Genomic DNA, 25792 nt, shown 5'->3' with positions numbered 1-25792 from the left:
CATAGTGTGCTGGTCTGTTAAGAGTTTAGAAGATGAGAGTTAAGTCATATAAACTTGTTAAAAGCCAGTAGAACCAGTTTTTCAGAAGGAGCTTTCCTACTTTGCCTCGCGATAGAAAAAAACACGGATTTTCCCAAGAAGCAGTAATATGGCATTTTCAAAGAGTCCATTGGATGCTGTTCAAAACATAAAATGAGGATGTCATTTGTGCTGTATCAAATTTGCTTTATGTTAGAAGTGACTTCAATTGTGAAACCATTCAAAAACATTTAAAGAATCTAGATAAGACTACAAAGGATCTCCTTTTCTTCTAGCAAAATACTAAAGTGGAAAAGTTAAGGCATGCTGTAATATTTATTCCTAATTAATTTGGACATCGCAACTGAAATGTTTCTGCAAAATGGTAAGTTTTTAGATTCCAAATCTAAAACTCCAAGTTACAGGAAAAACAGGGAGTAACTGCATTTTGAGATTTGAACTAGCAGGATAAAGGTTGGGAAACACTGTTTTACGCTGTTTATCTTTAATGTACTGGTAAAAATATGGGGTGCATCCGTACTATCCAATGCCTTGTGAAAATTCAAATCCAGTGTTACCAGCTTCTCATTTTTCAGGGGAAACCAAAACTCTGTTTATGTAAACCCCTCCCCACCCCATTAAAAAACGTTAACAATTATTTTTTTAAGCATTGTAGGTTGAACTGTATTCCTCTTTGGTTGTATCCTGAAATGGGTTATCTTGCAAGATGGGGGAAGGGTGGTGACTGTGAGTTTTGGACTTTGTAACAGCAAAAAAGTGGCTGTCTTGCCAGGGGAAGATGTGCCTTTTTGCAATTCTCACAAATGTATCTACACAGACTGTAGTGGCCCTGCTTCTTGCAATCTCTAGATTAGATGACAAAATTAAAGCATTAAAGCTGGAGACAACTTATCTATCCACATATCCATGAGGACATCATTCCACCAACCAAAGCTAGGCATTCTATTCTTACAGCAATTACAATGGATTGCACTAAAGCCTTCTGATTTTGTTAAGTGCTTTATCTGTGACACACCATCTTTAAAAGTGCCAGGTGTTACTGTGTATAGTCAAAGGCGTGTAATATGTGTGAATATGTATTCAGCTGAACTTAAGGACTTCTGACTAAATAACAGATACAGCAACAATAGCTTTCTGTCACTGAGCTTATATAAAGTTCGAAATCCTTCTTCCAAGAATTTGAAGTTATTTGTGGAAGTGGGCTGTGGGGCAGTTACGTGTGTTATGAATATTTAAATTGAAAGCTAAGCATCTCCTCACAGATGAAAGAAAATTTCTGTAATATTGCTCTTTCCAGGACTTTCCTCCTAGTCTAAAAACAGGCACAATGAGGCCAATGTGTCACAAGGCAAGTGTACAGGCTAGGAATGAGGAAAAGCGGTTTCTAACACAAGTCCTGCTACTAGCTAGCTATGTAGATGTTTTTAAAAATGGTTCCAGTTCTTTAGAAAATTCATACTTTAGAAAAAAAGTCATTGATGTAAACATTGGTTTTAAGACTTCAAAAAAATTGATAAAATGTTGAACTACAAAGTTAAGTAGTGCCCAGCGAGGTTTCCATCATATAGTAAGAGCACACAATAGCTATTATTGGCACACATGGATCTCCTACGAATTCTCTAGTTATTATAAATCTAATTATAGCACAGAAATATGCATTCTGTTTCCAGTGCTGCTCCATTCCTACTTTTTCAAAATGCTTGACATCAGCTCAGCAGGGTTTGCTATAAATAGCTCATGTCTGTGATACAAAGTAGTAATTGAACCCATCACTGTCCTTTCTTTTTTTAAACAAACATCCATTTTTTAAGTAAGGAAGACTGGATGGAGGGGAATCCACAAAGAGGTAGAGAATAAAAAGAAAGCATCATCAGATGTTTGTTTAAAATTAAAAAGTCATTTTACAACTACTTTAAAACTATTTTCCTCAATTTATATTCAAGTGATTTTACAGCCAAAAAAGATTAAGAATGTGACTTTTGTTTCCACTAAACTTGCCTACTCATAATTATCTTAATAAATAAAGTGGGGCTGAGAAAGATAATGAAATACAAACTAAAAGGCTTTATAAGCAGATGTAATAAAGATTTTAAAAACTGTAATAAAATGTTTATATTTGCTAATTCCTGATGCATAGAGGGAGAAGTCAGGGCTGCCACCCAGTGGCAATGTAAGTCTTTAAATGATGTGAAGATTTAGAGAATTAAAAAACAAAATAAATCTAAAACCACCAAAATCAAGAATTTCATGAATTAGACAACTTCGATTTTAGAATCAGTAATTTTGTGTCTTAAATTTTCTCAAAGCATTAGCACATCACATCTTTTCCTCAAATACATATCAATTTTAGTGTCCTGGTCAATAAAACTCAAAGCTGAATGAAGAAAATAAAAATACTACAACTACTTTGCCTGATTATTACTGATTTTTGGGGGGGGGAGGGGTGGTAGGGAGAGAACGAAGTATCTCATTGTCACCTACTTCTTCAAAATTTGGCCACAGCTTTTTTTCACAGTGACAAGATATAACATACTCAAAAACTAGATGCTTTGGTAAAATAACATTAGGGGGAAAAAGTAACACTATAGCATCCATTTACAGTTAAAAGCTAAATATCTTGAGAATGCTTTTTTCTCTTTAATAACCAGATGAGAGAGAAGTGGGGGAAAAAATTCATAGAAATTTGGAGATTTTTGTTTCCAACAGCTGTAAATTTAACTTGTACAAGATATATATTTTCTAACCTATGTCCCATATGGTTTGCTTTAAACTGAAAACAAATGAATTCTGAAAAATGACAGACACAACATATTTGGTATTTACAATGGTTTGTGACAAATATAATAGCTGAAAATAATGTCTAATTTTCCATTTATTATTGCTATTTAGTCACAGAAAAGATTAACTCTCCAAGAAATTTATTTTAGCATATGGTATATGTTGATATAATAGATATAATAATTTTACATGAATAGAAACCACTGCAGAAGTAACTAAGGTAGTGCCCTTACAAGAAAATAAAGGAAAGGCGATAAAGACATTCTTTCATATAAAGACTTTTGATTTGCATCTTTTTTTCAAAATATAAAACCTTAATATTAGAAGCAAGAGAAGAGCAAAGAAAACAATAAAACAGACCAAGGATAAGGAACTGCTCTATGCAGATACTTGCTGTATGTAGTATATATATATATATGGGCTGAATTATAATAAAAATATTTTATGTATTATAGTCAATTCTCGTATAGAGTTAGAAACAGCAATTTCCAGTCAAGCATGACTGGACTGACATTTTCTCAGTCTTCAATTACATGACGAATTACAACTGTACAGCAGTTCGCTTCGGTCAGCAGTATCATGATAAATGCTTGATAAGATATAATTTTTCTCCTTGTTCACTTGTAAAAATTGGTGCCTTTTTGTAATGTTCTACAAGTTCTTCCATGGTACTGAATTTACGCTGCCCAATGCAGTAGACAGTCTCTTTTAGTTGTACTTTAAAATGCTTGTTTTTCCCTTGTGCTTTTAGTGATACTGAGAAATCATTTGGCTAGAAGAGAAAAAAACATTTTGAAAGACATCTATTAGCATTTTTATATAAACTAATAACAGCTAAAATGTGAGCACTTTAAACACCAGGCACAATGCTAAATTATTCACATGAATTATCTCCTTTATGCCTCAAAACAAACCCATTTTACAGATGAAAAAATAAAGGCTGAAGAAAAGTTGAGTTGTCCAAGATCATCTATCTAGTTAAAAGAGCCAGGATTCAATATTGAACCAGTTAAGACACCAAAATCTCCCTAACACCATGGCAAATCCTTTAGTTTAACATTTGATTCGTGATCTTCTCTTCATTCAAACTACTAGAGAAACAGCAGAAAATCCAAGACATCCACCCCTTTTCAATTAGTAGCAAACAGTAGCTGTCTTACAGAATAGCTGATATATACTCTGAATTCTCAAAGATGAAGGACACAAAAATGAGAACTAATGTAAACTCTAAGAGGTCATAAAATCAAAATGCCTGTAACGGGGAAGAAAGAAATATAAACAAGGGCCAGGGGGATTATATAGGGGGAACAACAGTGCATGGCCACTTGGCTGCAACTGTTGCCCTGTAGGAATACAGCTCAACATTGACAGGTCTTCCAATTTTAAAAAGGAAGTCTGATGTCTCAATTTTTATTTGAAACCTCCCAATATTTAAATACTGACAATGAATTCAAATGATTAAAAACACTGTGCAAGTCAAACAAAATATGCTTATTTGAGAGCTCTACTTTAAAATTTCTACTACTAAAAATAATGGTATATTTTGGCTAATATCTATGCTCAATTACCTATAAGAAAATACAAGGTATTCTGCAATCAAGCTACTTTCTTAGGTTTTTTCTTTTTTTAATTCTAACACTTCTTTGAATAGTCTATATCACCCTCTTATGCAGTTACTGTCAAAGTTTCAAACAGTGGGTTTCTTGGAAACATTTTATGGTTATTAACCACCCATTCCAGGGTCACTCCCTTCCTAGCCCTTCTGCCCACTGCTTGTCCTGGAAACCAGGGCCAGGTCAGGCATCTAACAGAAAACAATTCCCATTACTCTTCCCTATCATCAACCACCTGCTCTTCCGGTGGGGTTACATACAGACCCCCATTTCCTGAACTTCAGAGCAGGCGGTTCAATTAATTTCAATCTTGCTCGCTCTTCCCCCACCCCTTACACACATGCACGTGCACGCGCACACACGATATATACACACAAAGCTAATACTAATCATGTAAAAATAGTGATATCCTTTATCAAGGAAAAATAAAGGTCATTTTTAAGGGAAATGAGTATTGTCAAATTCTAAAATCCTATAGAGTATGCAAAAGAACCCACATAACTATTTTCTTATTCAATTTTTATGGTTTTACAATTTTATTGTTTCACTACTCTGGGAACAGAATTTATCATTATTGTAAATGCCCTCCAAATATGGTGCATGTTCAAATGGGTTTTTGAGGTACCTAAAAGCGTATTCCAACTTCCAAACAAGTATTTATACAGAAACAAATATAGATTTTTTTCTAAATTCAGGGATTTCATTTATTATAAGGATGACAGTGTACCAATTATGCAATTTAAGAAATGTTTTTCCAGTTTTATCTACCGCGCTGTTCTCAGTGAAAAAGTCAGTGTTTAATTTTCTCCATTTTTCAGTTTAATGCAACAGAAATATTTCAGGAAGGCAAAACCAACAGAACTATACAAGGCCAAATAATCCTGTTTAAGGCTATATTTTACTAAAAATAAACATACTTGGAAAGAACATTGACTTTACTCAGAAACTTCACATGTTTAGGGAAGCCACTAAACCTCTCTGGTCTTCCATTTATTTTTTTTCTAATATCCAGGGCTCTATTTCCATTTACCTTTGAAAACCAACTTACCGAAGATTCACTATCACGAATGAGGAAATCACCTTCATGCCCTCTTTCATTTAATGCCATTTCTGCTTGGTGCCTGGTGACTTTCCCATAATACCACGGATTGCCAGCAAACTTTCCAGTAAGTGAAGGCCTAATGTAATCACACTGTGGAGGCGATGGTTCCAAACCTGATGTTAATGGGTTATTCTGCATAATGGTAACATAGTTTTTTGGCACCAGACCAACCATTCCATTGATCTTCCTGCATTTCCACCACTCAGGATCATTTTCAGGTTTTTCAATAACATCCATTATATCTCCTTTCTCAAAATTAAGTTCTTCATCATTGGACGAGCTGAATGGGTAAAGAGCCTGAACCACATGTAACACTTGCCCAGTATTTAGGTTATTGACGACTGCTGCTAACTTCTCTGACAAAGAACCCACATGGTCACCCAAAGGACTGTCGCCTTCCTCAGTCACATAGTTTGAAGGGAACCATCCAACTTGTCCATTGTAGCTACCCCGCCACCACCCATCACTGCATTTCTCCATAACGATCACCTTCGTCCCTTTTATCAATGATAATTCATCCTCTCTCTCTGCCATATAGTTAAATTTTACATAAGCAGGCATGTTGAGGTCATAGAGACGTTCCCCTGGGTCAACAAAGCTATCATCAGCAGGAGATGCAGAATCTGGCACACTAGGTTTTCTTTTCACTTTTCCAATGCCTGTTTAAATAAAAAAGGGTAATGAGAATATAAAACAATGAAAAACAAAAAACACCAATTCATTCATTACAAAAGGATCTTTAACTCAGTAACTAAGTTTTTTACCCTCCCTCCTCCTCTCCATGTCACTCTTCTTTCTTTGCATTTGCATTCTCATGACTTATTTATTTTATATAACTGCAAGTTTGTTACTTTTGACCCCCCTCATAAATTCTCTTTTCTCATGTTAAAGACCCTGAAGTAATTGTATAGCATCATTCTAAAGTTGCCCTAAAATTAATAAACTGTCTCTTAAATGTAAGTATTATTTCCTACATATCTACAATCTAAATACATAAAGCCTCCAGCAAACCCAAGTTCTTCTTTATTAACTAAGAGTCTATAACTAGCTGTATAGAAATTAAATAGTAACTTAAATTACAATTTGATATGCAATATAAAACTTTAGTTATGTCTGGGTAATCCTCCCATTTGCTTTCTTAGTTTCCAAGACTCAAGTTACTCTATTTACTTCATGCTTATTTTATAATAATATACAATTTACTTGCTTATCTGTCTTCACCCAATTCACATATAAATAAACTCCAAAACAGCAGAGATTTTTGCTGACTTTGTTCACAGATATAATCCCAAGGATCTCACACAATGTCTTAGTAAACAGGAGATGCCTAATATATATTTGTTAAAAGAATGAAAAAAATAACCAAATGGTACTATCATCGTAAATGTATGCTACAGCAACTTTAGCATATGAGTTTGTGTTCTCCTTTTACTGAAAAAACTAAGGCATCCTTAGGTAAAATTTCTCAAATACTTTCTATCTCAAAATTCTTTCTCATTACCCTTACTCTTTTTCTTCTGCCAAGTTCCCAACCTCTAATCCTTCTGGACTCTTAATACCATCTTTCCTGCCTCTTTTTGGGACTCTTGGCCATCCAGATGTGTTTTCCTCCCACTCACTCCCAAAGTCTAGAAAAACACTTAGATCACTTCTATTTCTATTCCGGAACAGAGTTACACAACTCTGCTATTGTTTTTTAACTACATCATTCTTAAAAGGTTGTCTTCCCTTTTTCCTTCAACTCTTTCGCCATTCACTCACTCCTAACTCCTTATAATCTGGTCCTTCATCTCCACCAAAACTACTCAATTACTTACAGCTGTCATCTTTTCACAGCAAATCAGACCATTTTAGAGTCCTCAAGTCTTTTCAAGCTCTCTATACAGAACCAAGATCACAGATTACTCTCTAAAACAATTTCTCCTTCTTTAATTTCCCCAAGAGTTTGTTGTTTTCCCCACTGACCTGTTTAACTATTCTTGTGTTCCTCTGTCTGGGCTCCTGTAAACCTTGTTATAAAAACTGCATTTTTAGTTGCTTACTTGTCCATCTTAATAAAACTGTGAGTTTTATTAATAAAAAAAAAACTTAATAAAACAGTGAGTTTCCTGGGGCAGTAAACTGGATTTTACTACCTTGTCTCTCCAGCACTTAGCAGTAACTATACTAGTAGCAGGAGCAAATGGAATGTCTGCTGAAAGAGTAAGTCAATGACTCCTTAGTTCAAAGTATTTCCCAAGATGCCATGCTTGGACTTAGCCTCTACTTCAAGGAAATCACTTTCATTTTCTGTAACTTCCAAGGAGAAGATTCCAAGGTCTCTTTGCAGCTCCAAGCTTGAATTTACACATTACAATTCCAACTGCCACTAGTCATCTACAGAAGGCACCATGAGCAACTCAAATACAACCACCATGTCCAAATGAAAATAATCTCTAATATCCACAAATCAACTAAACCCCCCCCCCAATTTCCTTCCTTCTGGCTAATGATATATCATGATTATGAAAAATTTGTACATCAGGGATTTCTGGCACTGTAGGGAACTCTAGGGTTACATCCTTCCAAAAGAGTAATTAATGAGCTCATGAATACTGTCAAAATCAACTTTTGTGGAACTCTAAAATCCAGTAAGGAACTTAAAATAACTAGGGCAAGGCTTAATGAAGAAAGAAGCTGCTGCTGCTGCTAAGTCGCTTCAGTCATGTCCGACTCTGCGCGACCCCATAGACGGCAGCCCACCAGGCTCCCCCGTCCCTGGGATTCTCCAGGCAAGAACACTGGAGTGGGTTGCCATTTCCTTCTCCAGTGCGTGAGAGTGAAGTCACTCCAGTCATGTCTGACTCTTGGCGACCCGATGGACTGCAACCTACCAGGCTCCTCTGTCCATGGGATTTTCCAGGCAAGAGTACTGGAGTGGGTTGCCGTTGCCTTCTCCAAAGTTGTCTGCCTAAGTATCTCCTGTCAGAGAGAGTAATACAAATCTTTCTCACAAAGAATTGTAATTATGGGTTTCAACCTCTCAGGCAGCTACCTGAAGGACTGGCACAGTGGCTTGCCTTGCTTTCACCTGACTTGGAGCATTTTCAGGATTAGGGTGTTTTCTGCTGAAATTATTTAATTGATGCAGCAGCCTGAGGTAAAAAACATAAAAATCTTAAAAAAAAAATTGAGAAAAAAACTTTAGAAAGTTCCAAAAAGGAAAACTTGCATGTGCCATTATCAGCAACTACTTACATAGAATTTACGTTGTATTAGGTATTGCAAGTAACCTAGAGATGATTTAACATATATGGGAGAGTATGTGAAGAGTATATGCAAATACTATGCTGTTTGTACAAGGATTATCCTTAAGTTTTGGTATTTGCAGGGGATACTGGAACCAAAACCTAGCAGATACCAAGGGATGACGATACTACCCAAAGTGATGCACAGATTCAGTGAAATCCTTATCAAAGTATCCCCCTTTTTTTTCAGAAATGGAAAAAGCTGACCCTAAAATTCATATGAAATTGTAAAAGACCCCAAATAGCCAAAAGAAAATCTTAAAAATGGAAAACAAAGTTGGAAGACTCACATTTCCCAATTTCAAAATTTACTACAAAGGCACAGTAATCAAAAAAGTGTAGTACTGGCACAAAAGTAACGAAAAATAGACCAATGGAATAGAACCGAGTAGTGAAATAAAACCATACATCTTTGGTCAATTGATTTTTAACTCTGACCACGAGAAGGGTGCCAAGACCATTTTAATACAGGAAAGAATAGTCTCTTTAACAAATGATGCTGAGACAACTGGATATCCACATGCAAAAGAATGAAATTGGATTCCTACTTCATACCACATATAAGAATCAACTCAAAATAAATATGATGCAAATAAAAGAGTTAAAACTTAAAAACTGTCAGAAGAAAATTTAGGGAAAAGTCTTTCTGACCTTGGATTTAGCAACAGATTCTCAGATTTGACACCAAATAATAATAATAAACTATACTTCATTAAAAAAAAAAAACCATTTGTGCAAAGGACACTATCAAGAAAATGAAAAGACAACCTACAGAATTAGAAAAGAATACTTGCAAATATAATTCTGATAAGAATCTATATCCAGAACATATAATGCACTTGCAGAACCCAACAACAAAAAGAAATACTTATCTCAAAAATGGACAACGGACTTGAATAAGTAATTCCCCAAAGAAGGTATACAAATACCTCAAAAGCACTTGAAGAGAAGCTCAATATCATTAGTCATTACAGAAATGCCAATCAAAATAACAATGAAATACCATTTTACATCTTACTAGGATGGCTATCAGTTCAGTTCAGTCGCTCAGTCCTGTCCGACTCTTTGCAACCTCATGAATCGCAGCACGCCAGGCCTCCCTGTCCATTACAACTCCCGGAGTTCACTCAGACTCACGTCCATAGAGTCAGTGACGCCATCCAGCCATCTCATCCACTGCCGTCCCCTTCTCCTCCTGCCCCCAATCCCTCCCAGCATCAGAGTCTCTTCCAATGAGTCAACTCTTCGCATGAGGTGGCCAAAATACTGGAGTTTCAGCTTTAGCATCATTCCTTCCAAAGAATTCCCAGGGCTGATCTCCTTCAGAATGGACTGGTTGGATCTCCTTGCAGTCCAAGGGACTCTCAAGAGTCTTCTCCAACACCACAGTTCAAAAGCATCAATTCTCAGCCTTCTTCACAGTCCAACTCTCACATCCATACATGACCACAGGAAAAACCATAGCCTTGACTTGACGGACCTTTGTTGGCAAAGTAATGTCTCTGCTTTTGAATATGCTATCTAGGTTGGTCATAACTTTCCTTCCAAGAAGTAAGCATCTTTTAATTTCATGGCTGCAGTCACCATCTGCAGTGATTTTGGAGCCCAGAAAAATAAAGTCTGACACTGTTTCCACTGTTTCCCCATCTATTTGCCATGAAGTGATGGGACCAGATGCCATGATCTTTGTCTTCTGAATGTTGAGCTTTAAGCCAACTTTTTCACTCTCCACTTTCACTTTCATCAAGAGGCTCTTTAGTTCCTCTTCACTTTCTGCCATAAGGGTGGTATCATCTGCATACCTGAGGTTATTGATATTTCTCCCGGCAATCTTGATTCCAGCTTGTGCTTCTTCCAGCCCAGCGTTTCTCATGATGCACTCTGCATACAAGTTAAATAAGCAGGGTGACAATATACAGCCTTGACATACTCCTTTTCCTATTTGGAACCAGTCTGTTGTTCCATGTCCAGTTCTAACTGTTGCTTCCTGACCGGCATACAGGTTTCTCAAGAGGCAGGTCAGGAGGTCTGGTATTCCCATCTCTTGAAGAATTTTCCACAGTTTATTGTGATCCACACAGTCAAAGGCTTTGGCATAGTCAATATGTTTTCCTGGAACTCCTCTTGCTTTTTTGATGATCCAGTGAATGTCGGCAATTTGATCTCTGGTTCCTCTGCCTTTTCTAAAACCAGCTTGAACATCTAGAAGTTCATGGTTCACGAATTGCTGAAGCCTGGCTTGGAGAATTTTGAGTGTTACTTTATTAGCGTGAGATGAGTGCAATTGTGCGGTAGTTTGAGCATTCTTTGGCATTGCCTTTCTTTGGGATTGGAATAATAAAACCAAATTAAACCAAACCAAAAAAAAAAAAAGGAAAATAAGTGTTGATGAGGATATGTAGAAACTGGAACCCCTTTTACACTACTGGTCAAAATGCAGAATCGTACAAATGCCAAGGGAAACAGGTGATGGTTCCTCAAATGTTAAATACAGAACTACCATAATTCCACTCCTAGGTATATACTCAAAAGAACCAAAAACAGGAATTAAAACAAATACTTGTGTACAAATGTTCACAGCTTCCTAGTCACAATAATCAAAATGAAGAAACCACCCAAATGTACATCAACAGATGGATGGATAAACAAAAACGTGGTATATACCCATATAAGGCAACATTCAGTTCAGTTCAGTCAGTTAGTCGTGTCCGACTCTTTGCGACCCCGTGAATCGCAGCACGCCAAGCCTCCCTGTCCATCACCAACTCCCAGAGTTCACCCAAACTCATGTCCATCGAGTCGGTGATGCCATCCAGCCATCTCATCCTCTGTCATCCCCTTCTCCTCCTGCCCTCAATCCCTCCCAGCATCAGGGTCTTTTCCAATGAGTCAACTCTTCACATGAGATGGCCAAAGTATTGGAGTTTCAGCATCAGACCTTCCAATGAACACCCAGGACTGATCTCCTTTAGGATGGTCTTGATGAAAGTGAAAGAGGAGACTGAAAAAGTTGGCTTATGGCTCAACATTCAGAAAACTAAGATCATGGCATCTGGTCCCATCACTTCACGGCAAATAGATGGGGAAACAGTGTCAGACTTTACTTTTTTGGGCTCCAAAATCACTGCAGATGGTGATTTCAGCCATGAAATTAAAAGATGCTTACTCCTTGGAAGGAAAGTTATGACCAACCTAGATAGCATATTCAAAAGCAGAGACATTACTTTGCCAACAAAGGTCCATCTAGTCAAGGCTATGGTTTTTCCAGTGGTCATGTATGGATGTGAGAGTTGGACTGTGAAGAAAGCTGAGTGCCTAAGAATGGATGCTTTTGAACTGTGGTGTTGGAGAAGACTCTTGAGAGTCCCTTGGACTGCAAGGAGATCCAACCAGTCCAGTCCATCCTAAAGGCAATATTCAGCCATAAAAGGGAAGAGGCAGTGATACATGCTACAACATTATACACTTTAAAATGGTTAATTAACTTTATGAACTTTACATCATAAAAATTACTCAAAAACAGTGTGCTGAGTGAAAGAAACTCGACACAAAAGGTTAATATTGTATGATTCTATATTATCTACTCTGGTTATGTCATATAATGATTACATATTAAACAACATAGCCAGAGTAGGTAACTCTGTACAGACAGAAAGACGATTAGTGGTCGCCAGGGGCTGAAGAGAAGGAGTAATGGGAGCAACTGTTGAATGGGAATAGGGTTTCCTTTTGGAGTGATGAAAATAGTCTGGAATTAGACAGATGCGATGGTTGCACAACACTGTTAATGAACTAATAACGCTGAATTATACACTTAAAAATGGTTAATTACCTTCATGAACTATACATTATAAAAATTACTTTCTTAAAAGATTCCCACGTCAATTTCTTAAAGTCATCATATGTCCTTTCTGCCAAAACTTTCCATTTCTACTATTCATGTTCTAGTTCAGGCCCATGTTGTGCTTGAGCCGTCACTACCCTCTAGTTTTCTTTTCCTTTTTCTTTTACTAATCCAGTCTATCTGACTTAAACCCATCACCCATATCATCCAGTCTAACTTTATATTACAGCTACAATTACATGACCTATTGTAGCACAAGCTGGAATCAAGATTGCAGGGAGAAATATCAATAACCTCAGGTATGCAGATGATAACACCCTTATGGCAAAAAGCGAAAAGGAACTAAAGAGCCTCTTGAAAGTGAAACATAAGAGTGAAAAAGCTGGCTTAAAACTCAACATTCAAAAAACAAAGATCATGGCATCCAGTCCCATCACTTCATGGCAAACAGATGGGGAAACAATGGAAACAGTGACAGACTTTATTTTCTTGGCTCCAAAATCACTATGAACAGTGACTGCAGCCATGAAATTAAAAGATGCCTGCTCCCCGGAAGAAAAGCTATGACCAACCTAGACAACATATTAAAAAGCAGAGACATTACTTTACCAACAAAGGTCCATCTTCTCAAAGCTATAGTTTTTCCAGTAGTAATCTATGGATGTGAGAGTTGGACTATAAAGCTAAGCACTGAAGAACTGATGCCTTCAAACTGTGGTGCTAGAGAAGACTCTTGAGAGTCCTCTGGACTGCAAGGAGATCAAACCAGTCAATCCTAAAGGAAATCAGTCCTGAATATTCATTGGAAAGACTGATGCTGAAGCTGAAGCTCCAATACTTTGGCCACCTGATGTGAAAAACTGACTCATTGGAAAAGATCCTGATGCTGGGAAAGACTGAAGGCAGGAGGAGGAGGGAATGAGGATGAGATGGATGGAGGCTGGATAGCATCGCCGAATTGATGGACATGAGTTTAAACAAGCTCCAGGAGTAGGTGATGGACAGGGAAGCCTGGCGTGCTGCAGTCCATGGGGTCTCAAAGAGTTAGACACAACTGAGCGACTAAACTGAACTGATTACGCAAAAGCCAATAGTGGCTCTTCTGCCTAATAAATTACAAGAAATACTGTGCCTAGAGCTTCCCTCACAGCTCAGTTGTTAAATCATCTGCCTGTAATGCAGGAGAACCCGGGTTCAATTTCTGTGTCGGGAAGATCCCCTGGAGAAGGAAATGACAACCCATTCCAGTATTCTTGCCTGGAGAATCCCATGGACAGAAGAGCCTGACAGGCTACAGTCCATGGGATCACAAGAGTCGGACAGGACTTAGTGACTAAACAACAACAACTGTGCCTAGAGTCTACAGTCCTCTACAGACTGTCTTCAAACCTTCATTTCCAGGCTTATGTTATAGACTATAGAAAACAGTAGAGGCCTTGAAACATTATAGGCCTTTGGGTTCACATCCCAGGTATGTGTCTTATTAACCATGCCATCTTGAGGAAGCTATTTCACTTTTTGGAGCTTGTAAACAGCACTTATCATGAGTGTTATGAGAACTGAATACAATAATGTAATAGCACAGTACACAGGAGTTAAGTGTTAAATAAAAGCATCTTTCTGTAACGCCCTGCATTGAAACTACTCTAAAGTTTAATAAAAATGTGGAAATATCTAATTCATGACTTTTCCCAAAACCTTATTAAAAATTCTGTCTTTTAAAGAATCTACCCATTCAAGAAGCGTCATTTCAAATAACAACTTTATTATCTTCTTGCTTTGTGTTTTTCAACATCCTTCATTCTCCATCCTCAACTCCCATGATATATAAGCTCTCCTTTTTAAAAAAATATTTTTATTTAGTATTCTGTATTTCTGAGGTACTTGTATGCTAGCATTTCCTGTATTTATCTTTTAACCCTATCTACAAGAATATAAGCTTTCGGAGAGGATCATTTTACTATCTCACTGATCTTTTGCATTTCCTATATACTACTTATAACTGTACAGATGGAAGATGATCAATGGGTTTATTAAATTGATTAAATTGAATATTGATATAAGCAAATGCAAAATTTAAATCTGAAAATGAAGACTAGTTCTAAAATATTTTTTTGATTCTGAAAAAGATAAATGGTCTAAGACTAATTATACCTTGTCCAAAAAAAGAATGAAGAATTTCTAGACAGACCCAACAATTAAATCCCAAGTGGGAAACAATCAAAACAACTTATTTTAATCTTAGAGGCCAGAAACAGTTCACAGAAAATATAAACTTAGAATATCTGTTTTCTGTGCAACACAAAGTCCTGTTTATCATGTGGATAATACAAATGCATGCAAAATTGATAGTCTGCTTTTTCCCCTGCTTACAAATCTTTAGGGCTTGTTTCCACTGCTTAAAAACATTCCTTCTAATCTCATGTTTTATCAATAAGAGAGTAGATGCAAATGCACTTTACAAAATTATACAAATGTAAAGTATTAGTATCTCAATTTCTCAAGTATGTTATAATCAACAATTAGATCATTCCAACAACACAGGGCTTCCTGGATAGCTCAGTTGGTAAACAATCCGCCTGCAATGCAGAGAAGATCTGCTAGAGAAGGGATAGGCTACCCACTCCAGTATTCTTGGGCTTCCTTGTGGCTCAGCTGGTAAATAATCTGCTTGCAATGCAGGAGACCTGGGTTGGGAAGATCCCCTGGAGAAGGGAAAGGCTACCCACTCCAGTATTTTGGCCTGGAGAATTCCATGGGCTGTATAGTCCATGGGGTCGCAACAGTCAGACACGACTGAGTGACTTTCACATCACATCACAACAACAAGTAGGCTCCTTCAGATTAATGTATAATCTTTTCTAAATTTTTCTCAACTTCAGCTGGTTCACCACAATCCTAATTTTAATCAGACCCTTTTGCAGCAAATCCTGCCAATCCATTACTTATCTGACTCTAACACTATAGTCATAAATGTAATGTGTGCACTAGGAAAACTCTTTAACAAGAGACCCTAAGTTTAAATTTCAATGGTGCTACTTACAGATTAATCAGAGCTTGGTCAAGTTATTTAATCTTCTTTAAACTCTAGTTTCCTTGTTTGTGAAATGTAGTGCGTAGTAACTACCTATCTCAGAAAAATTTTGTAACGAATTTTTAAAAGTTTATATGGAAAGCACTCAGCACAGTGCATACACAGCATACAGCGGGCACTCAATCAATGGTGACTATTATCAATATTTTCCTACCTCCTAGTGCTTCCGGAATTTATTTTTTCAAAAATAAGCATTTTTTTTACTATACTTTTTTTCCCACTATTTTTATTATTTTATTTATTTCTCTTTACTATTTTTATTATTTTATTTTTTTACTATAGCATGAAATAGCTGGACGTGGCCAGGGTTGGGAGGGAAATACTCAGGTTCATGAACTCAGGATGTGCATAACTCTGAGGTAGTCATTTTTATCATTAGCTTTGTTTAAAAAAACCAAAAGCATTAGTATAGCTTTCAATCTTCCCCTCACTCACACTCTTCCCCTTCCACTCCAATCCACTGGTCTTCTTTCTTCCTATAGCACCATTTCTTGACCAAAACAATGTACTATTAACTCCTCAAAAGTTTTTAAGAATCTAGTGAAGCACTGTGAATATTCCATCTTTATAAAATGGTTGTCCTCTCCTATAGGATAGTTAAGGCAAATCTTTGTACCGATTAATTATTCATTATGTAACCTGGTTTCCAAATCCTTTGATAAACCTTATGCCAGTATTTGGAAGCACCTGGGTTTCTCAAAACCCCTGTTAAAGTATAGCTCCCCAAAATGAATAGACTATGTCATGTTTTATTTGGCCAGCACACACTGCAGCCCTTCACCTGAGCACCTCATAAATTTGAATCAATACCATCATATAACATGTTGAGAGTTTTTTTAGCACATACATTATCACAGCAGCTCCTGCTAAGTCTTTTACTCATGTAAACCACTGCCAGGACAGATTCTCAGCAATTTTTCAATCCCTTTTAAAAAGTTAATGTAGCCTTTTACATTAATGTCTGTCTCTATTAATCTGTTTCTCAGTTTTTAGCTTTCGAATGTATTTCTGAACTCAATGTACTAGTTACACTTTCATCATTAGGTCTTTACTTTAAGGATGTCATTTCGCCTCCATCTAAATCACACAGTAAATAAATGCTCGACAGAATGAGTCTGACGGGGGGCACTTCCGTGGTGGTCCAGTGGTTAAGAATCCCCCTTCTAATGCAGGAGAGGTGGGTCCAATCCCTGGTCAGTGAATGAAAATCCCATATGCTGTGTGCAGTTAAGCCCACATGCCTCAACTACGGAGCCCCACGTGCTCTGCAACAAGAGAAGCCTGTGTGCCACAATGAAGACCCGGCACAGCAAAAATAAAAGAATAATACTGATCCTTGCTAATTCTTTAGGGAACTATAATTCTGTTATGTTCCTATTTCTTAAAAACCAGCTTCTCCCTTATGGATTTCCCCCTGATTTCTATGATACACATAAGGCTGATCAGCTGTGTACCAGGACTATAAGACTTTCAGAGTCAGTAGGGAATTTCCAAGATCATCTGGTCTTGCCCAACTCTCTCCTTTACAAATAAGAAACAGGAAATCAGGAAAGTTATACACCCTTGGCCACATGGCTAATAACTGATATATCTGGGAGGAGAATGAAGGAATTCTAAATATTATAAATGATGTTCTTTCCAACAGAGGTTTTTATTTAATATTTTTTTGTATTTTTATCAGTTTACCTGATTTATATGAAATAAGATAAATTACTGCTTTTTATTATTCTCTGCTTTATCTGAAACAATGCCCTTTCTGTTCTCAAGGGTTCTAAGTTGCCTACCACACAAGGAGCACAAATATTGTTTCCTCTATGTTTCAAGTCCGTTCAGGGAAAACAGTAGGTGAATAGCCTATTTCTATTCTAACAAGCTATAAAACTAAATTAGTAAAATTTCGGCTTACTGTAAGCAGTGAGGAACAAATACTTTGGCTATCAATCTCAAATCCTGACTCTAAGTCTACAAATGTATTTAAGAATAACTATCAACTTTCTAAGATTCAATAGAATGATAATTTTATATTATATTGATGGTATATATTAAATCACTGTATCAGTGATACAGTATATCCTTTTTACATCACTTCTAGTTGGTTTATGGTCAGTATCACTTAAAATCAAACTTAAGAAATATTAACAATACATAACCGTAACCTACCTCCCCATCAGAATCTAAGTTCTGTAACAGTTAGTTTTTATCTGGCCTACAGTAGGTAGGTTCTCAATAAAAATGTTGATAAATGAATGAATGAATAAACTCTTTAAAAGGAAAACTAACCCCCAAAAATGGATCTAAAATTTTAACAACTCCCCAAAAAGTAACCAAGAGAGACATATTCCAGAAGGATTCATCTGGCCACCAAAGTTACCGAAAAAAAATGAATGAGTCTTAATATTATAATTATAGCTTTTTTGACAATGAAGTGCCTGATCCCTTTCCATTTTGCTCTTTGCCCCAAAATCTCCTGACAGGTTACTCTGTTTCCTTAGACTCCTTACACATAAGAGAGTTCTACAACAATTTCTCTGTTCATTTTTCTAGAACCACTGAGCAACTGTTCAAAGAGACCAAATCAAGTTCACTATCACAGGAGTATACAAAGGCTATCAGCAGATCCACAATTTAGGTTCTTTGTTAGTATCAGAATCACTTTAAAACCTCGACTCAAAGCAATCCAAGTTCACTATTTTCTGTCAATGTTTTCAAATTCTTTGTATGCAGCTGCTCTCACAATTCATTTCAAACTATCAAATCTCACATTAACCAAAACAGCAATTTCTAGCAATCTGACACTGATTAAATTAAAATACCCTCTATACTGGTGCTTTCATTAAGCATTATCTTCTACATCAGTCCTCTCAAGTCTAAGTAAAAAGCAGTAACAGTATCATGTTACTTCAAATGCTGAGGATGAAGGAACTTGCTCACTTAAATCCTTTTTCTCCTCCTAAAATGTTTACAATTTATTTAGTTCATTTCAAATGTCTACGCTAAGTTCAGAGAACTACATCAAAGTCAAATCATTTATACTTTTTCTATTTGTTATTGAAATACTGATATTAAAATTTTGAAATTATTTTACTTATCAAGTCAAAGCTATTAATATCTGATGTACTGCCAATCACTTAGCTTATGATTCACAAACATAAAGCACCAGCCTATATAAACCCACCATGTTCTCTCCTTACAGTTTTCCTTTAAATTCACAAACTGAAAATTCTAATTCAAAAACAAGAAAGCTATAGATATAATAAACAGATTCACTTACTGAAAAAATCTTTAAACACCTTTAGCCAATTCATCTTGAAAAAAAAAATCCCGTGTTCTCTTTCGTTAGTTTGTTAATACAGCAGGATAATTTTCAGTTAACTTCCTGGTTCTGCAACACTGAAACTCCCCACACCCCATCCATGTGACTTGGCCCACACCCAGGCAATAGAAAGTTTTCCTAAGGCTTTCCTCTTGCCAAAACATTCTTTCCCTGAATGCTAACAGAACTTATAAAACAAGGATATCATGATGGCCACAAATATGACCTTACTATTCAGATTTATTTTGGAAAAAGTTTTAAAGCACATATTTAAAGCATATTTTTTTCAGTAGTTGAAAATATATTCATGTATTCATTCTTTTTTAATTGGAGTAGAATTACTTTACAATGTTGCGTTAGTTTCTGTTGTACAACAAAGTGAATCAGCAATATGTATATCTATATCCCCTCCCTCTTGGAGCTCCCTTGATCCTACACCCCCAACCCACCCATTGAGGTCATCACAGAGCACCAAGTTGAGCTCCCTGTGCTGCTCTGCAGGTTCCCACTAGCTATCTGTTTCACACATCTAAGTGTATTTCTGTCAAAACCTAATCTCCCAGTTCATCCCACCCTCCCCTTTCCTAACCTCTTCTCCCAGAGTTCTTTATGTCTGAATCTCTATTCCCGCCCTGGAACTACATTCATCTGTACTATTTTTCTATTTCTCATCATGTATTCATTCTTTTCTTTGTTTTCTCCTTTTTTTTCTTAACCTTCGAACAATATCTCCATCAGCACAATCATTGTGAAACAAATCCATTAGTTATATGGAACATTTAAGTTACCAAAACAGGATTCAGAAACCTGGAGAAAGGGGAGAAGGCTGTCCACCCAAGGCAAAAACTGGATTTACATCATTATACAGGCTAACTGTAGGTCACTACCTTAAAACAGAATGTTTCCAAGTACTTTGGAATAGACGGCAATAACTGTAATATAATACAATGATATTAAGCCTAGAACTTAAATAGATAACAGTCTCAATAATACAGTCTCAAGACAGTTAAAAAGATACAGTCTTGAGACAGCTAAAACTGTCTCAATAATATCAGAAAATAGTATGGAAGGTTTCCCAGGAGTATTAATAACAAAAACTGTATCTACTAAAGCTTTTGCAATTTATATGAAGTTGTATCTAAAACTGGGATTTTCTCCTTGCTCTATATTAGTTTTTTCACTGTCTTTTGTTAATTACCGTCACCTCTGCTATATCTCAGGATACCACTATCCTTTTTTAAAGGACATGAAAGTTTATCTAGGTGTGTCCTTAGTCCTTTCTGTGCCTTCATCACTATAAAGCATATTTTGACAGAAGTCACCTTAATTTTCTCAAACACCCTTAATCAATATACTTTAAATAAATATCTAATTATTTACAAAATCATAAGTATTCCTGATTCTAACTTTGATCTCTTCAACCATTCAAGGACAATCTCTTTCCAACTGTCTTCCATTTAAAAACTAATATTAAATAATTAACTAATAACAATGACCTCAAAAATCTCAAAAAAAAAAAAAAAAGGTAAGCCTAGTTAAAGCATTTAAATGTGTGGATAATAACTTCATTTATTAAATTACCTTTAGAACAGAATAACAATAATGCTGAGTAAGAAATAAAAATTAATATAAAGCAGTCAATAATACTCCATGTTCAATCATGTCACATTATTCTTCAAAGTCACATTATTGTCAAACTATCTTTTTCAAGGAGAAATTATACTTTTTCTTCTACATATACACCAAGAACTATTAAGTAACAGCATGCTTGCCTAAATACCTGAGGGAAATTATGTCCCTCCCAGTTCCTTCCTGTTAGCTAAGGAGAATTTTTTAAAAAGAGAGAGACAGACTGGTTCTCATCTGTGCATATTTCCTTCCTATCACAGCTTGGCCAAGCCGAACATGAAGTAGATTCCCCTATTTATGGCCCTAAGGGAAGGTCAGTAAAAACAAAATTTACAGTTACAGGAAGAAAGAAGAGAAACAAAATAAGAAAGATAAGCTTTGTAGATGCTAATATATGGCAATGATCCACAACTTAAAACTCTTTTATCAAACATAAGAACAAAATGAGTTTGTTTTTAAAAGCAAATATCAAAATGTAAGCCATTATCAGCCTGCTTATTTAACTTATATGCAGAGTACATCATGAGAAACGCTGGGCTAGAAGATGCACAACCTGGAATCAAGATTGCCGGGAGAAATATCAATAACCTCAGATATGCAGATGACACCACCCTTATGGCAGAAAGTGAAGAGGAATTCAAAAGCCTCTTGATGAAAGTGAAAGAGGAGAGTGAAAAAGTTGGCTTCAAGCTCAACATTCAGAAAACTAAGATCATGGCATCTGGTCCCATCACTTCATGGGAAATAGATGGGGAAACACTGGAAACAGTGTCAGACTTTATTTTTTTGGGCTCCAAAATCACTGCAGATGGTGACTGCAGCCATGAAATTAAAAGACGCTTACTCCTTGAAAGGAAAGTTATGATCAACCTAGATAGCATATTCAAAAGCAGAGCCATTACTTTGCCAACAAAGGTCCGTCTAGTCAAGGCTATGGTTTTTCCAGTGGTCACGTACGGATGTGAGAGTTGGACTGTGAAGAAGGCTGAGTGCCGAAGAATTGATGCTTTTGAACTGTGGTGTTGGAGAAGACTCTTGAGAGTCCCTTGGACTGCAAGGAGATCCAACCAGTCCATTCTAAAGGAGATTGGTCCTGGGTGTTCTTTGGAAGGAATGATGCTAAAGCTGAAGCTCCAGTACTTTGGCCACCTCATGCGAAGAGCTGACTCATTGGAAAAGACTCTGATGCTGGGAGGGATTGGGGGCAGGAGGAGAAGGGGAAGACAGAGGATGAGATGGCTGGATGGCATCACCGACTCGATGGACATGAGTCTGAGCAAACTCCGTGAGCTGGTGATGGACAGGGAGGCCTGGCATGCTGCAATTCATGGGGTCACAAAGAGTCGGACATGACTGAGCAACTGAACTGAACTGAACTAAAGCCATTAGATGTAAAATCCATCAATGTATCCTGTAAAATAAGTGACCTTAATGACAAGGAGGATATTCTGCATCTCATTCATTTATCCCCATCTCAATTATATGGAGAATCTGTCTAAACTCCAATAGGTACCTACGGTTCAAGGAGCCCCTGACAGAAAATCAAGAGTGCGTTCCACTAGCTAGATTTACAGAAAATGACCTTCACTGGTCTTTTTGAACACACCTGACTTGAATACACTTGCTATGAGCCAAACTTATCTCGCCTAGCTGAAATCCCAGCTTGGGATGTTCTAGTCAGTTCTGCCCACTGATGCCAAAATTCTGTACAAAGAATGAATTTCTAGCATTAATTAGAAAGAAAGTATCGCTGTTCTTGTTTTAAAACAAAAATAACTTACCTAAGGTATCTTTTAGGTTTTTTACGATAGATGCTTTCCGAGCACTGTTTTTCCTTTCCACATAGTTAGAAGGCACAAAACCCGTTTTATTCATGGAATTTCGAACTCGCCACCAGGACTTTGAGTCATCCAGAAGCCACAGTCTCTCATTCTTCTTGATGTTCAGCTCTTGCTCTTGCTGGGCCACATAATCAAACTTGGCTACCACCACCACCTCTTCTGCCATTTTTCAGCACCTTCTGCGCTGCAACCACACAGAAAATATTTTATGTAAGGGTGAGAAGTTGTCCACATGCTTGTCAAGAGAAACACACCGAAGAACCTAAAGTAGTGAATGGTTAAAAAATAAAAATAGGGAAAAAAATTAAAATACCAGGCAAATACTAATCAATACAGAACTGGTATAGATATATTAATAACATACAAAAAGACTTTAAGGCAAAGCTATCACTAGTGATAAGGAAAGTCACTATATCCTGATAAAAGGTTTTATTCAATATACAAAACAGCTAAGCTTATGTGTACCTATTAATATGGGTTCAAAATAGATTGACAAAACAAGAAAAAACTGACAAATCCATTGTCGTAAAGGTTTAACTTTTAACATATTTATCTCAGTAGTAAATTAAGAAGACAAAAAATTAGAAAGGTTAAAGAAGAACTGACATCATAACTATTAAGTATGATGCAATAAACATACACAAATATAACCTCCAAACAGAAGAACACAAACAAGAGTATGTACAAAATCCAATCAAATGCCATAAAAATCTCTACACATTTTTTGTGTACTTGGTATCTTAAGTCATATTCTTTGACAATCCTAACAAAAAGATAGCTTTTAAAAAATCTTATAGGTCTAGAAACTTCTAAAAACTGATGTGGAGAAGGAAATGGCAACCCACTCCAGTATTCTTGCCTGGAGAATCCCACGGACAGAAGAACCTGGTGGGCTATAGTCCATGGGGTCGCCAAGTCAGACACGACTGAGCAAAACAATAACAACAAACACTGATGAGCCAGAGAAGAAATCTTAACAGAATTTTGAAAATACTTGTAAGTAAAATTAAAGACTATACGAATAACTTTGTGTGATGCAGCAAAGGAGAATATAAAAAAGAGATCTGTAGTTATACATAGTTACATCAGAAAAATAAGAAAAGTTAAAAATAAATTAATGAACGGATCATCTGTCTTCAGTTATAAAAGAACATAAAGAAAACCAGGTAAAAGGAAATAATAAAAATAAAAGCAGAATTTAATGAAACAGAAAGCAAAAAGACATAGAAGAAAGGCTCAAAACAAAGTTAGATATGACTAAAAAATGGACATAGTTCTGACAAGACTAAAAAATGAAAAAAGGAATAGAGAGCCCAGAAATAAACCCACACATCTATGGTCAATTAATCTTCAACAAAGGAGGGAAGACTATGCAATGGAGAAAAACAGTCTCATCAGCAAGTGGTGTTGGGAAAGCTGGACAGCTACCTGTAAATCAATAAAGTTAGAACACACTCTCATAATGCCATACATAAAAATAAACTCAAATAGCTTAAAGACTTAAATATAAGATATGACACCATAAAACTCTTAGAATATAACCAAGATATTCTCTGACATAGATCGTACCAATATTTTCTTAGGTCAGTCTCCCAAGGCAATGGAAATAAAAGCAAATAGGACCTAATCAAACTCACAGGCTTTTATACAGCAAAGGATACCACAAGCACAATGAAAAGATAACCTATGGACTGGCAGAAAACACCTGCGAGTGATGCGACTGGCAGGGGCTTAATTTCCAAAATACACAAACAGCTCATACAACTCAGTAAAAAAAAAAAATCAAAAAATGGGCATTAGACCTACATGAATTTCTCCAAAGAAGACATACAGATGGCCAACATGCACATGAAAAGATGCTCAACACTGCTAAACATCACTAATTATTAGAAAATGCAAATCAAAACCGTAAGGAAGCACTATCTCACCTTGGTCAGAATGGCAATTATTGAAAGGTCTACAAATAACAAATGCCAGAGAAGGTGTGGAGAAAAATCCTATACTGTTGGTGGCAATGAAAATAGGTGCAGCCACCATGAAAAACAAGATAAGGTTTCCTCAAAAAAAAAAAAAAAAAACAGAAGAAACTAATAATAGAGCTGTTATATGAGGCTACAATCCCACTCCTAAGCATATATCCAGACAAAACTATAAATAAAAAAGATACACATACCTAATGTTCACTGCAGCATTACTTACAATAGCCAAGACATGGAAATAGCCTAAATGTCCATGGAAACAGGAATGGATAAAGAAGATGTGGTATATATACACAGTGGAATACTACTCAGCCATAAAAAGAGTGAAATAATGTCATGTACAGCAACATGATTAGACCTATAGACTATTACACTGAGTGAAGTACATCAGAAAGAGAAAGACAAATACCATATGACATCACTTATTAAATATGACACACTGAGACTTCCCTGGTGATCCAGTGGTTGGGAGTCCACTTGCCAGCACAGGGAACAAGGGTTTGAACCCTGGACTGGGAAATAAGATCCAACAGGTTGCAGAGCAACTGAGCCCGTGTGCTCATGCCGCAACAAGAGAAACCACAGCATCGAGAAACCCGCACACCACTAGAGAATAGCCCCACCCACTGCAGCTAGAGAAAGCCCATGTGCTACAACAAAGAGCCTCATGCACTGCAATGAAGACCAATCACAGCCAAAATAAAATTACTTTAAAATGATATAAATGAAATTATCTATAAAATAGACTGACAGACCCAGAGGAAAAACTGTCGAGGCTGTCGAGGGCAGGGGCACATGCATGAGGGAGCTTGGGATTAGCAAACTATTATGTATTGAATAGATAAACAAGGACCTACTGTATGACACAGGGATCTATATTCAATATCCTGTGGTAAACCATAATGGAAAAGAATATGAAAAAGAACATATATAAAACTGAACCACTTGGCTGTACAGCAGAAACTAACACAACCTTGTAAATCAACTATACTTCAACAAATTTTTTTAAAAATGAAAAAAAGAAAAAAGTACACCCAAATATAAATAAAAAAGGAGTCATAATTATAGATGCTAGACATTCAGAAGCCACAGCAATATTAAAATCTTTCTCAATATATATGAGAAAAAAGTAAATGTACAAATTTATAGAAAAATTAAAGTAACAAAAGTAGTAAAATTGAATTAGTCATTAAGAAATCTTCCCATAAATGAAAACACCAGGGTCAGATAGTTTCACAGGCAAATTCTATTAAAATTCAAAGAACAACAACAA

The 25792-nt window shown here is 36.4% G+C and overlaps 1 protein-coding gene across 12 annotated transcripts in view; it reads right to left on the bottom strand.

The window, feature by feature from the left end:
* Window positions 1-2893: 2893 nt before the first annotated feature.
* Window positions 2894-25792, bottom strand: part of NCK1 (NCK adaptor protein 1) — a 76875-nt gene continuing 53976 nt past the window's right edge. For 6 of the 12 annotated variants that reach the window (XM_086356181.1, XM_086356426.1, XM_086356277.1 and 3 more), the window contains 3 exons: window positions 22481-22724; window positions 5479-6191; window positions 2894-3589 (listed from right to left, as the gene is read on the bottom strand). In XM_086356181.1, coding sequence (XP_086212307.1) covers window positions 3395-3589; window positions 5479-6191; window positions 22481-22706 — 1134 coding nt within the window. In that variant the 5' untranslated portion in view covers window positions 22707-22724 and the 3' untranslated portion in view covers window positions 2894-3394. Of the gene's footprint in view, window positions 3590-5478; window positions 6192-19028; window positions 19171-22480; window positions 22803-25792 lie in introns of those variants that run through there. The other 6 variants (XM_086355932.1, XM_086356005.1, XM_086355791.1 and 3 more) reach the window with 3 other exon arrangements.

The sequence above is a fragment of the Bos grunniens genome, chromosome 1 (genome assembly GCF_055505025.1).
Source record: "Bos grunniens cultivar Pamir isolate PY7600 chromosome 1, Bosgru_T2T1.0, whole genome shotgun sequence".
Classification (NCBI taxonomy): domain Eukaryota; kingdom Metazoa; phylum Chordata; class Mammalia; order Artiodactyla; family Bovidae; genus Bos; species Bos grunniens.
Note: the sequence above shows the minus strand (reverse complement) of the source record. Positions and strands in the feature narration are given on the sequence as shown.